Here is a 14,933-nt window from a genome sequence, read left to right on the forward strand (position 1 = left end):
ACACATTATCCGTCTGCAGTGCGTATGCGTTGCGTATTTTTTTACGCACCCATGTTAACGTATTAGAGCGTTCACACTGCACGCGGTTGCGGTCCGTCATTGCGTTCCAGGAGCGGTGCGTCTGCAGCAGTGCAGCGATCGTTTACGTACCGAGTCTATTTTTGCTGTACTGCAAGTGCAGCACAGCAGATTGTGTGTGGGCAAAATGAACATGGATTGACCTGAAATTGTAAAAAAAAAAAGAATTTATGCACATTTAAACTACTTTGTATATTTAGTACATTACATAAAGGATTTTTTTTTTTTTTTTTGATTTAACGCCATGCCAGCAACAAGCTATATTCATGCCAAAAGGAAACATTTCAATTGAACATGGATTGTTGGATACACAGTTCAGTTGTATCATTTCAAAACAATTTTATTTTTAAAAAAATGAACAGTGTTTACTTGCATAATGCGATCAGATATGTTTTTCCCCATCGTTGGAGGGAAACTCGCATCCCAGCAGGCAATGACGTGACTTGGGTAAAGTTGGTTTTATATTCACACATTCGGACATCCGTATTCAGTAGCCTTGTTAATCACACTACATTGGACATTCAGTGGACATTCACAAGTAAATATGCCATTAAAACAATACTTGACTATTTTGATCGACTGTGAAAAAATGTTGTAAGTTGACAATCGTTGGTTGTCAATATCATGTCGCTGCTTAAAATTCGCAAACATTTAATTTATTGCACATTTATTGGAAAGTCTGAATTTATCAGAAGTCCGAATGTGCGAATATAAAACCAACTTTACCCAAGTACGTGACAGGCGGACCTAAACCAACCTATTCAAAAACAAGGTGACATGGATGACACTCGTCTCATCGTTGAGGTGGAAAAACATAAAATTCTGTGTGACCCGCAGAATGTATTGTATAAATATTTGAATGCGAAGGAAAAGGCTTGGGAAGCAGTTTCGTTGACTGTTGGTGTCGACAGTAAGTTTTCAAATCTTTGTGTCATGTTTACGTGTACTAAACTACTCCAGCAACTGTCAATATATAAGCGTAATGAATATAACTTTACGCACTGCAAACGTGTGCTGTGTGAAAGCACAATGGCCGCTTCCTGCTTCAGCAACACATACGCACTGCATACGGACCGCACATGCACTGCAGACGGATTATGTGTGAAACAGGCGTCAGTCTGCACTATTTCAGACAGGCTCACACCTCCTCATAGACTAAACTGCACAGTCAGTGACAATTGTCTGATAAAATCCTTCACAGACTTAAACTAGGCTCAGTATAGGCCCCAAAGGAGACAGATTTGAGAATTGCTGTTAAAGGGATAGTTTAAGGGTTAGTTCACCCAAAAATGAAATTTCTGTCATTAATTACTCACCCACATGACGTTCCAAACACATAAGACCTTTGTTCGTCTTCGGAACACAAATTAAGACATTTTTGCTGAAATCCGAGAGGTTTTTTTTATATCCCATAGAAAGTAACGAAATGACCACATTCAAAGTCCAGAGAAGACATTGTTAAAATTGTCCATGTGACTATAGTGGTTCAACCTTAATGTTATGAAGTGATGAATATACTTTTTGTGTGCAGAAACAAAACAAAATAACGACTTTATTCAACAATTTTTTCTCTTCCCTGTCAGTCTCCTATGCAGTTGACGCAGTGAACTCCATGCAGAGCTTCCGTATTTACGTCCAAATGCTGGCTCAGTATTGGCCAACACTGTTCACGTGATCACCATGACGCATGCATGATGCTGACACAAGAGCCGGCCAATAATGAGCCGTAAACATGGAAGCTCTGCACTGAGTGCACTGCGTCAACTGCATAGGAGACTGTCAGGGAAGAGGAAAAATAGTTGAATAAAGTCGTTTTTTTTTTTTTTTTTTTTTTTTTGCACATAAAAAGTATTCTCGTCACTTCATAACATTAAGGTTGAACCACTGTAGTCACATGGACTATTTTAACGATTTTGTTACTACTTCTCTGGAACTTGAATGTAGTAATTTCGTTGCTTTCTATGGGAGATTAAAAAAAAAAAAAAACTCTCAGATTTCTTCAAAAATATCTTAATTTGTGTTCCGAAGATGAACGAAGGTCTTACCGGTGTGGAACGACATGAGGGTGAATAATAAATTAAATAAATAATACATTTTTGGGTGAACTAACCCTTTAACCCCAAAAAATGTTGTCGTCATTAATTACCCTCAAGTGGTTCCAAACCAGTACAAGTTTCTTTCATCTGTTGAACTCAAAAAAAGATATTTTGAAGAATGTGGGTCACTTGACTGTTGATAGCACCCACTGACTTCCATAGTAGGAAAAAAAATATTATGTAAGTCAATGGGTGCCATCAACAGTAAGGTTACCGACATTCTTCAAAATATCTTATTTCGTGTTCAAGAATCTCATACAGATTTGGAACAACATGAGGGTGAGTAAATGATGACCAAATTTTCTTTTTTGGATGAACTATCCCTTTAAGAACTAATAAATATATGTAATGCTTCATGCAAATTTAAAAGAGTTAAGCATCTACCTCATTTTAAGCATAGCAAATGGACCAAATCATTGCAAAACAACACACAACCTTTCCAGCTAGAATGAGAAACAAAAAAAGGAATGATGCTGTGCAGTTCTCCATCTTGCAGTAATCTGGACCGGCCACTGAGGGGCCACAGTGACCAAGAATGAGTCATCAGCACAGGGCAAGGCTTGGTTGTATGTACAGGGGTCCAATCAAATCGCAGTAGGCTGGTGATAGCTGGTATTTACATGCTTACATGCATACATCCTATCTTGGTGTATACACTTTTATTTCTTTTTCTTTAAAACAGAAAATGATAATTTCACAACAGGCCGTCTCAAGCAAACCCTCACATTAACCTTCCAACATCTACAAAACTGTATCAAAAGTGCACCATAGTGTTATACATCTTTTATGGTTCTATTCTCATTTTTTGGCTATATCAGTAATATTATTATAATTCTCATATTATTTATACAAATATCACTCTGTACAAGGTAGAAATACATAACCCGAAATGCCCCATATCCGGAGCGTCTAGACCCTCCCCGCCATTATAATAAACACACCCGCTTTCCCCATGCACAAGTCTTCAGCCTCCTCACAGCCACAGGAATCAAAAGGTCGCAGCATGAAAGTTGAATGCAAATCCCCGTCATATCATACAGTCTGTGACATTAAACACATTCTCTCCACAGTAAAGGACTGAACACGAGTGATGAAACGCTCCTAAAACGTAAATACAACTGACAAACGACGTTCAAAAGGCCTTGCGACTGCATCGCGTCCAACGTTACTGCTGCGTGGAGACTGGCGAGGGAGGGCTTGGACGGGTGGGGTGGGGTGTGTGTGTGTGTGTGTGTGTGTGAGGCGCCGCTGCAGTGAGAACCTGCACAGGTGGGATGGAGCAGGGTTCTGCATACAGGCACGCCTTCTGCACAGGTGTCCGTAAGGGGACGCCGCTCGGGCCTCTCTCAGTCTCTGGACTGGTAAAACAGGATGTACCCGGACTCAGAGTTCTTGGAAATTTCAGAGGTTAATCCATAGAATTCTTCAATCGCCTGGGCATCGATTTTCTAAAGGGAGAAACAAAACATTTTTTAACAAATGCAGAAAGATCATATTACAATCATCAAGATTGGAATTTTTCTTGACAATTGTAAAAATAAATAAATAAACAAAATAATAATTTAAATGATTTTATAAGATTGCACTCCCACAGAGTTCTATCTTATGAAATATTTTAGTGCTAAGCATAACCAGAGAAAAAATTCATTATAAAAATGCTGATTTAATCGACTTTTTTCCTTTATTTTTAATATTAATTATGATTTTATGATTGCACTCCCAGACAGCAATTTCTAGCTTATGAAATATTTTAGTGATAAGCATAACCAGAAAAAAAATCACTATGAAAATGCTAATTTAATCGACTTTTTAACTCTTTTTAACCTTTACATTTTTTATATTAATTACGATTTCATGATTGCAATCCCAGAGAGCAATTTCTAGTTTCTGAAATATTTTAGAGCTAAATATGGCTATAACTAATATATATATATATATATATATATATATACACAGTATATGCACACACAAACACTATAAAAAACATTCTTTTTATTGTTTATTTATTTATTATTTTTATAGGAGATAATAAATAAACATATCAATGTTTATATCATATCATATATATATATAATGTTTCTTGAGCAGCAGATCAGCATATTAGAATGATTTCTGAAGGATCATGTGACACTGAAGACTGGAGTAATGATGCTGAAAATTCAGCTTTGCATCACAGGAATAAATTACTTTGTCAAATATATTCAAATAGAAAACAGTTATTTTAAATTGTAATAATATTTCACAATATTACTGTTTTTACTGTATTTTTAATTAAATAAATGTAGCCTTGGTGAGCAGATGAAACTTCTTTTAAAAACATTAAAAATCTTACTGGTTCCAAACTTTTGGACTGTACTGTGTGTGTGTATATATATATATATATATATATATATATATATATATATATATATATATATATATATATATATATATATTACACACATATTCATTATAAAATATTTATATGGTTTGATTTACTTTTTAACATTATTATTTATTAAAAAAATTTAAGATTATAACTATACATGTTTCTTTCATGTATTTTTCCACATGTATATCCACATATATGATATGTCACTATAAAAACTTATAGTATAAAAATTTAACTATTATTTATTTTTTATTTATTATTTTATTCATCCAATATCTTAATATTTTAAATATATTTTAATTTGCCAGTCCTGCAAATCATCATTTTAAAATTCCCTAATATTTACAGGTTTTCCATAACTGTGGGAAACCTAAATCCCAGTGAATGACTGATGCTATTATACATGACGGATGGCAGCTAACCTCTACGATGTCGTCATCAAACAGTAGCCAGAAATCATGACTCTTTACAATTGCGATGTAGTGTCCTCGGTTTGGACCGCTGTAAAAGAACACATACATACAAATAAGCAACTCAAGGAAGCAAATCAAGACACTTCTCCTTTTTTGCATGGACAAATTTCAAAAAGCTTCCATGAAGAGATTCTGTTCACACAAGCAAGTATTGTGAAATCGTTCAACATAAGAGGAAGAAAAGCGCATTTATAAAAGGTCTGAAAGTCCATTCTAGCTTCCTGGTTTCCATCAATATCTGTACCAACTCACCTGCCACAATGCACCACCACAGCGACCAGGTCGTAAAGCCTCTCGGGATTGGTGGCATCGCCAGAGGTGTTAAAGAGGCGGAGCTCCAGAGGGAAGACCACGCGGTAGCTTAGCTTAGTGTAGCGCTGCAGCTGCTCCATGTATTTAAATCTCTTCAAGTGCAAGGCGAGGATCATGGGAAGTTTCTTAACCCGCATTCTAGAGTCAAACACAGACATATTCATGTATCGAGTATTTTCAGTACAGATATATATATATATATATATATATGCAGTAAACAAAAATCAGGAAGCAGCTGACAGGAATGAATGCATGCTCACCTTTTGTGTGCCTCCTGTTTACTTCTGCATTCCTCACAGTAATATTTATACTCACTGCACAAGGTCTCTGTATTACTGAAACCTCTGTATGGGGCCAGTAAGAAAAAGAATAGCTTATTAAAATGGATGCATATTCATGTTTGCATTGGGTTCAAGTGTGAGTGTGCTTTCAGACCTGAGACAGTGTGTGATCGAAGTGTTCTGCTCCACGTCCACTGACAAATCCAAGAAATCCTCATCTTTACTGCTTATCTGTGAAAGAGCAAAGTACAAAGACCCACCTCAGATAAAAGCACAGCCAATCACAGTCAGCAGAATCCTCAGGATACTGTCTTATTGGACAGTATCCGGTTAAGTTACGTGAGGTGCAATTACCGTCTCGCAGGTGAGGCATCGTGTCTCGTTTGTCAACGTGCCCTGGAAGATTTCATGAACCCAGGTGGAGGAGGGCGGGGTGCTGTTATTGTTCTGGGAGTCAAGTGTGCCATTGGCCAGTTTGCCATTCTGCTTGTCTTGCTTACGCTCTTCTTGTAGCAGGTCTGCTATAGTGTTCAGCAGGTAGTTGAGAAACTCATGTGCATCTTGTTGCATGTAGTTATCAAACAGTTCTGTGGGGTGACAGAGAGAAAGAATGCTGCATAAAATAGCACAAGGAATCGTGTCTTAAGAATCAAATGCATTTCTCTGGCCAATAAAAAAACACTTAAAATGTTTCTAATTTCACTCACTTCATCTAGATTATTGTGGTCCTCAAAACTTCAAATCAGAAATATCATAATTATGTTACATGCACGTCAATGACCCAAGATGTTACGTTGAATGCGGTTGTTCACAACAAAGATGGTGGAAAACAACTCTGAAATAGATGGTTTTACGATGATATTGCTATTTCAAAAAATTTTAGTTTTGTGGTAACACTTACAATAATGTTCCATTTGTTAACATTAGTTAAAATGAATTAACAATGGAAAACTTTATTAAACATTTACCAGGCTAGTTTATTATTTAGTTACCCGACGTATGATGTAGCTCCTCTTAAATTGAAATCCTCTGACATTTTTCTTTAAAATTTCTAATTCGTGACCGACATTTTGTTTTGCTCTATCTTATTCTCACCTAAGCTTACGCTACGCCTACGTCATACATCCTACATCATATGTCGGGTCAAAGGGCACCCTTCTGCTGGAACTCGACTCTCTCACGAACGTGCAGACAGCCATTGCTGGATGCTAGTGATTACAGTTTATAAAGTTATAAATATTGATATTTTTCTTGCAAAAACACATCGCTTCACTTCAGAAGGTCTTTATTAACCTCTTGGAGCCGTATGGATTACTTTTATGATGGATGGATGCGCTTTTTTGGGCATCAGAATCTAGGATACCATTCACTCCCATTATAAAGCTTGGAAGAACCAGGATATTTTTTATAACACATTCACTCTGATTGTGTTTGGCTGAAAGAAGAGAGTCATATACACCTAGCATGTCATGAGGGCGAGTAAATTATGGGATAATTTTCATTTTTTGGTCAACTAACCCTTTAACAAAGGTTAATAAATACTGTAACAAAGGAATTGCTTCTTGTTAGTTCATGTTAGTTAAGGGTGCTAAAGAGGATGTTTTGTTTTATACATTTTTGCAATATTACTTGAAACTGTCTTTACTAACTGATAAAAGATTATTTATTAGGTGCACTGAAAGGAATAATATTAATATCTGTGCACGAGGTAGGGCCTTAAAAACATCAGCCAATCGCTGCGCGCTCCAGTAACTTTCCACACTCCACAGGCACCGCATGCAATGTTTTTGTCAGGAGACAGGAGTAACAACTGCAGATTATGAGTTACCTGTGGTAAGTCCGACATAATGAATCCACTAACATGACACAGCGAATGCCGGTGGTAAACACTCGTGTTCCAATACTCGTGCACGAGTTTTGGGAGGCGTTCCCTCGAAAGGAGGGGGGGTTGTTCTTACGCATGCGCTCATTTCAAAAACTCACTAACAGTCTTTGGTTTCTCAGTCGACGAAAAGATCCTCTTTATAACCTTTAATGCATTCGCTAAAATTAAAGGCACAATATGTAGTTTTTGCCACTAGAGGTCGCCTATTCAAAACAAAGGTGTAGCTTGATGACGGCGAGATTGAGCACGGAATCATGGGAGATGTAGTTTTCACCTCACAGCTGGTGGAAAAGAATCAGGATGGGACTCGGGCAGAAATCATGTTCATGGATGAAATTATTAATGTTACCACAGTATGAAGCAGAGAAGGGCCGTGTGCTGTGGGAGCGGAATAAGGCCGCTGGAGCAATTGCTAATGAGAGACGAGCATGACACAGGGATCAAGAGCAATGAGACTTTTATTATGCCACAGTTGCTGCTTCCGCTTCTTCTGGTCAAGTGTATGTGGGGTAACGCAGCACTGTTTTACCATATTAGATATGTTTTAAGTGTGTTGAAAATGATGTTATAACGTGACTCTGTGCATTCACTCGGTGGCTGCTGTGAGACACTTGTTGCAAACTGCAGTAAGCTAGATCGATATTAAAATATCATTAATAAACGCTGGGTGGCTTGTGTTGTTAAATGGCATGCAGTTAATTTGAAAACATATTGTATGACAGAGAAAATGCTGTATTACTGTTACTAAAAATAAAGCTGCATCTGATTATGCTATGTTAGCCACTTGATAAAATATTGTTTTTCTCTGAGGCATGGTAAAAACATGGTACTCTCAGAAAATCAAGATTCAAACAATAAGAACGACTGATAACAATGATTAGTTTTCGGTCTATAAATGTATCCAAACAGTTGTTTTCTTGTCTAATAAAACACATAATATATTAAAGCATCTTTGGCGTGTCCATGGTTTCTACAAAATAAAACCAGAAATCGAGGTTCAAAACGTGGTTATGACATGCCATAACTAATGGGACCTTATTGTAAATTATTACCGTTTTGTGTATGACAGAGCATATAAGTAACTATTTTACAGTTAGATTCATTATTTTTTTGTTAAATACCATGCAAAAAAATGTGTACATTACATAATATATATGTTATATATATTAGGTTAAAGGTGATGCAGCTGTACTCGTACAACAGGAAAAAATGTTTATTTGTGCTGGTTTAGCTGGCTTAGACTTGAATGCATCATAAGAACAACTTCTTGTGCTTTACCTCTTCAATTGTTCTTACCTAGAACTAGCATCCATACTGAAACCGAGAAGTAGCTGAGAACATTAAACTGAATTTTAATACAATCCCTTCCTGCTCGTCTTACCATTCTCTTTCCGCAGTCGAGTAATGAACTTTTTCGGGGGTATCACACCAACTTTCCTCTTCTGGTTGGCTATACTGTGGAACAGGTCAGCCAAGCAGGTGAGCAGGTTCTCCTTGCGGCGCGGCTGGCTCCTGTACGCAAGGATCTTCTCCCGGAACGGCCGGCAGAAGTACAGAGCCTGGAGCACAGAGTTACAGTAGCAGGTGTTTCCAAACTGTGGATCGAAACACACAGAACACACACTGATTCCAGAGCATGACAATAAACATGGAGGAGACAATGGTAGACAGCAGGGAACGCTTCTGCTTACGTTAACCAATCCGAAGTAATGCTCGTTGACAGGGAACTGCTCCGAGCCAATCTCTTTCTCCAAAGCGGAGGCATTGGCGCCCTGAAACGGAACAGGTGAACAGTTGATTACCACTGGATAGAGAATCCCTTTTTCTACCACATACAGTTATTGTTTCGTTTATATTACACACCACTTTCTTTAAAAAATAAATAAAACGACAAACAAATGTGCAATTTTTAGAAGGAGATACTATTAAAGGTGCCCTAGAATCAAAAATTTAATTTACCTTGGCATAATTGAATAACAAGAGTTCAGTACATGGAAAAGACATACATTGAGTTTCAGCGCGATTTAAAGGGGACGCGCACTGAATCGGTGCATAGTTAATGATGCCCCAAAATAGGCAGTTAAAAAAATTAATTTAAAAAAATCTATGGGGTATTTTGAGCTGAAACTTCACAGACACATTCAGGGGACACCTTAGACTTATATTACATCTTGTAAAACTGGTTCTAGGGCACCTTTAACCTATTGTGGTTTAGCAGTATTAACTATAATTGTAGTAACTGATATTGTGGCGGAAACTATATTTATCATTGTAAATTTCATACAAGTGAGCCACTTTTGATCTGATTTAATGATTTTTATTCTGAATTAATGTTTTTGAATTGCAATACCACAAAAAACACGTAAATGTGAACATAAAAACAACCCTAATACAAAAATATACGGCACATTTTAAAGGGAAAAATTACATTAGCAGCCATTAGCATTTCACTGCCGTGATTTTTACATTTAAAAACTTCAACTGCCATGGAAAAAATGGAATTAACAATCAAAACGCAGATAAAGCAAATAAGATATGGAGGCACATACTGGGTACGGAGAAGCAGAGAGGGGATGGGACCATGAAATCACGATGTGACCGCACTGGCAACAGCTTAGCACTGAAGCACAGGTACACTCAACGCATTTTACATCACCGTGATGCTCACGTTTGCAACACAACGCTTACGTGAATGCTTGTACTCTTTTATTACACATAAATAACAATCGGAGATTATTTAGATGTCACTGTCTCGCGCTTATTAAGCACATCTCGCGATCATAACCCGCACTGAATGACACTTCAGCTCAGCAGTTAGCAGATCTCTGCTTTGCTGCCTTCAGCAAATCCTATAAGGACGGGCGAATTTAAAGGCTTAACGTTGTGTTACAAAGACAGTACGGTCGTTTCGCATTTCTACCCGATAACAGTGATAATTTAGGCCCAAGGCAAATTTCATAGCAGGCACACAGACGGAAAAAGACAGCTCGCAACTGCAGCAGAGGAAAACTGGCAACCCAAGGAGTCAGATTGACTGAACTAATGTAGCACGCGACCCATTACAATATCATGCGTGTGCTGATATCCAGTTATCCGTGACTGAAGTGATATTTACTCACCATGGTACAAAAAGAGGCAAATTTGGAAACTGTCATTAGGATTTCCATTCGCCCAGCGCCATCTTCCACCCAATCACCGCGCGGAGGCGAAAAGGAGTCCCCGTGAGGACAGACTGCGTTCCTGCCAGAGGGAATTTCGCGGGGTCTTAGTGCCCGAGCAGAATGAAGAATATTATTTAAATCATTTTAATATGGCCAAAGCATTAGTACCGTACACAATAAAAACAGTGGCATAAAAGAGAATACAATAAAATATGATATAAAAATAAATAATATATGCCAGTCATTTTAATAAAGTAATAAGTGCAATATACAATAGAAAAATAAATAAAACATATGAATGATATTAATGAACTCATAAAGACATTTATGAACATTATGTTGTTTATTTGAGAGTATATTCATTTCAGCAGAGAGCTTGGGCTGTGATTTTCGAAAGTCAGGATTTAATTTAATTAATTTAATTTATTATATTTCTAATTAAAATTAAAAAAATATATAAAACAATTAAATTAAATCTACACTTAAAGAGCTTGACGACTATTGGTGTTTTTTTAAATGCTAATTTATGTCAGGATTTAGTTTAATTCGTTGTATTTTTATTTACTTCTTATTTAAAATATTTAAATTAAATGGCTGTGTGTTTGTGTGATTTTTCGAAAATAATGTTCATTTAAGGCATAACTTTTATTACATTTATTACATTTTTATTTTAAAAAAAGTATAAATAAAATAAATCCACACGATTCTTTGAAAAAAAAAATATATATACATACATATATATATATATATATATATATATATATATATATATATATATATATATATATATATATATATATATATATATATATATATATATATATATATATATATATATATATATATATATATATATATATATATATATATATATATATATATATATATATATATATATATATATATATATATATATATATATATATATATATATATATATATATATATATATATATATATATATGCAATGCTCTCGCAAGGAGTAAAAATAAAAAAAAAGGTTTTTGTATGGCGATGACATCACTGCCCATGGAGCAACAGCTCTGATACTTTTACTCAGGCAAATGAGTAGACTTCCTATTCGTGCTTTGAAGGAAGAACCATAGGACCCCTTCATTCTCTTTCCGCCGTACCCGCCATCTTGCGAGCAACCGGGGGTAAGATGTGCTCCAGACATTATGTATTAAATCCTTAATTACATAGTTCTCTCTGAGCAAAATTGCAACACAAAGCTTCTAAAAAATACCTTACTTAGCATGGCATCGAAATTAAGTCCGCATGTACGTTGTTGGATGCCGTAAAGAGTAAAATACAGAGCCAAGCTGGAGCGTGTCCGTTCCATGTGGGCCATGCGTGTAAAGGCTCTGCGAGAGTCATGGATATAAAAATAAAGACGTGTAGAAACATTTCCACTTGATATATATGTATTACAAACATGTATAAATACTTAAGACAGTTGAAAGATGTCACATCAGTTTGGGTCCTTATTGGCAATGTATTTCTTTGTCATGAGCTAAAGTTAATTGAGCTGTAACAACATATTGTCAAAAAGACTGTCTTAATGTGTTCATAGTTATAATTGAACTGCCTTTAATGATTTGTTGTTAATCGTTATTAATATAAATGCATTGTTAAAGCTATATAAACATGCTACCATGTTACAGTTATATTGTACAGTCAGTGATGGCCAAAGGCTGCAAATAAAATGTGATATTAAGTATTTTCTCTAGTATTGTAACGTTAGTTTGGTATTTAGTCTAGTACAATGAGAGTGTTTGAGAACTTTTTTTTCTTTTTCTATAAACTATTTTTCTAACTTTATTTTTTCTTCTTTTGCACCCAGTAATCAGGCATCATGACAAACACCAGAGGCAAGAGGAGGGGGACCAGGTATATGTTTGCCAGGCCCTTCCGCAAGCATGGTGAGTTGACTATTTTTGTATTTAGTTTGTACTTTACTTTAGCATTTAAACCTGTTATAAGACTTTTTAGATCTGACATTGCTTTTTACTCCACAACAGGTCCAATCCCTCTGTCCACCTACATGCGCATCTACAAAAAGGGTGATATTGTAGACATCAAGGTAGGTTTTATTAAAGATGTTTTAATGTACTTTGTTGTCAAGATTTAAGACAATTTATAAGAAAACCATCTTTTAATCCAGGGCACAGGAACCATCCAGAAGGGCATGCCTCATAAATGCTACCATGGAAAAACAGGACGTGTTTATAATGTTACACAGCATGCTGTAGGCATCATTGTCAACAAGCAAGTCAAGTAAGTACTGCCCTGAACATGACACATTTAGATGTTAAGTTAGTTAACAAGTTAAATAAATCAGACAAGTACAGAAACCACCTGGTTAGTGTTTCTACAGATAATGCTTTTGACGCCACTTTTGCATCATGTTAAAGGGATAGTTTACCCAAAAATTAAAATTCTGCTTTACTCACCCTCATGGCATCCTCAATGTATATGACTTAGTATCTTTAGATAAACACAACTACAGCTTTTTAGGAAAATAATGAAAGTCTGTGAGTCCATATAATGCTAGTGTATCTCTCGTGAATACATATGACAGTAAACCAGAATTATGATTGTTAGTAAAAATTTTTATATATACATATATATATATATAGGTAAAATCACATCACACACAATACTCGAGTACTGTTTTCAAAATATTGAGCAAACACGTTTTGAACTCATCCATATCAGTGAAGGTTATTAATGTGTAATGCCCCAGATTCACTTTGCCATAAGGGCCGTCCAGTGTCCTGTGTGGTCATTCATGTGGGGAAGAGCAGTCCTCCATATGCACCCTGGACTGGCACATTAATGCCTTTTCCAGATTGTCAATATGGAAACATGCCTCTCTTTGATAAAGCTTGTAAATGCACAACAATAATTGATGTTTAAGTGACCAATTATTGCTTTTACTTCTAGGGGCAAGATCCTGGCTAAGAGAATTAATGTGCGCATCGAGCACATTAAGCACTCAAAGAGCAGAGACAGCTTCCTGCAGCGCGTTAAGGAGAACGAGAAGAAGAAATTGGAGGCCAAGAAGCAGGGCACCTGGATTGAGCTTAAACGCCAGGTATGAGAGACCTTGGATTATTTTAATTGTCTTGGAAATGGAACGTTTTGACTTGTAAATGTTTACACAGTGAAACTATACATTTCATGGAACTCCCTGTCGTAAACATTAGGATAAGGACATTGTGATAAGGACAATGTATTTGAATTTTGGAGTTGGTTATTTGAAGTAAAATTAAAATGCCATTTAATTAAATTTACATGATTAGTTAAAATAAGTGTATAACACAACATTATAACAGCTCTGGCTAATGTTCGTTGTTTGTTTGTGGTGTTGATGTGTCTTTATCTTGTTTTCAGCCTGCTGCTCCACGGCCAGCACACTTTGTCAGCACCAAGAACAACGAGCCTCAGGTCCTAGAGCCCATCCCCTACGAGTTCATGGCATAAGTCTGCTGACCAAAATAAAGACCTTTGTACCACATACATCTTGTTATAACTCTTTATTTAACCATTTAACCTTTTTAATTGTATTTCTTATTATAAGGGCAAATCTATTGATGTAAAAGATGCAAATTGATAGTGACTTACCATACTCTCAAAAAAAGCTGTCAGTTGGGTGGTACCCTTTGAAAAGGTACAAATATTTTGTTTTTTGTTTTTTAAGATGCTAATATGAAGCGTTTAGAGGTAAATAAGGTACAAAGATGTACCTTTTGGAAGGTTACTGTCCCAGTGACAACTTTTGTCACTATCAATTTGCATCATCTTAACAATAAGAAAAATACAATTAAAAGGGATTCATATATTTAGTTATTTCAGTATTTAACTTACAAGCTAACAGCGCAGTCAAGAATGTAAAAGCATATTAAATTTTCATAAATTTGCTGGTCAGGTTTGCATGTAACTTACATATATAAGCAAAGCCTTTATATTTTCCAGAAAGATTCCTTATTACAAAATGTGACAAGCTATAGCAGGTTCTGTTCAAGGATATTCCTATATTAGACCGAGGCGGCCTTTGCAATTGAGGCCCATTTCAAAGAAACCGTTGGAGGCCTCCCATTTTTCAAGCGATTTGTTCAAAACTTTGTTTCATTCAGTTATCGAAACATCACTGTGTGGCTTGGACACATGCAATGGCTCTGGATTTGTTTGAAACTTTTTTTCATTTGTGAAATAGAGTAAAAATAGTCAATGTTCTAAGTCTAAAATGAAAGTCACCTAACATTAACAACTT

General features: G+C 36.0%; 2 protein-coding genes across 2 annotated transcripts; one reads left to right on the forward strand and one right to left on the reverse strand.

Moving 5' to 3' along the window:
- Positions 1-2,406: 2,406 nt before the first annotated feature.
- Positions 2,407-10,712, reverse strand: usp12a (ubiquitin specific peptidase 12a). The gene is made up of 9 exons (XM_067377650.1): positions 10,616-10,712; positions 9,188-9,268; positions 8,878-9,091; positions 5,966-6,198; positions 5,766-5,842; positions 5,591-5,674; positions 5,271-5,468; positions 4,968-5,046; positions 2,407-3,622 (listed from the first exon to the last, which is right to left on the reverse strand). The coding sequence occupies exons 1-9, from the start codon at positions 10,661-10,663 to the stop codon at positions 3,521-3,523; spliced, it is 1,116 nt and encodes a 371-aa protein (XP_067233751.1). The 5' UTR covers positions 10,664-10,712; the 3' UTR covers positions 2,407-3,520.
- Positions 10,713-11,750: 1,038 nt separating this feature from the next.
- On the forward strand, positions 11,751-14,177 carry rpl21 (ribosomal protein L21). Its single transcript, XM_067378094.1, has 6 exons — positions 11,751-11,814; positions 12,501-12,579; positions 12,679-12,740; positions 12,822-12,934; positions 13,604-13,754; positions 14,054-14,177. Exons 2-6 carry the CDS (start codon positions 12,513-12,515, stop codon positions 14,141-14,143), a joined length of 483 nt encoding a protein of 160 aa, XP_067234195.1. The 5' UTR covers positions 11,751-11,814; positions 12,501-12,512; the 3' UTR covers positions 14,144-14,177.
- The last annotated feature ends 756 nt before the right edge of the window (positions 14,178-14,933 follow it).

The sequence above is a fragment of the Chanodichthys erythropterus genome, chromosome 23, assembly GCF_024489055.1.
Source record: "Chanodichthys erythropterus isolate Z2021 chromosome 23, ASM2448905v1, whole genome shotgun sequence".
Classification (NCBI taxonomy): domain Eukaryota; kingdom Metazoa; phylum Chordata; class Actinopteri; order Cypriniformes; family Xenocyprididae; genus Chanodichthys; species Chanodichthys erythropterus.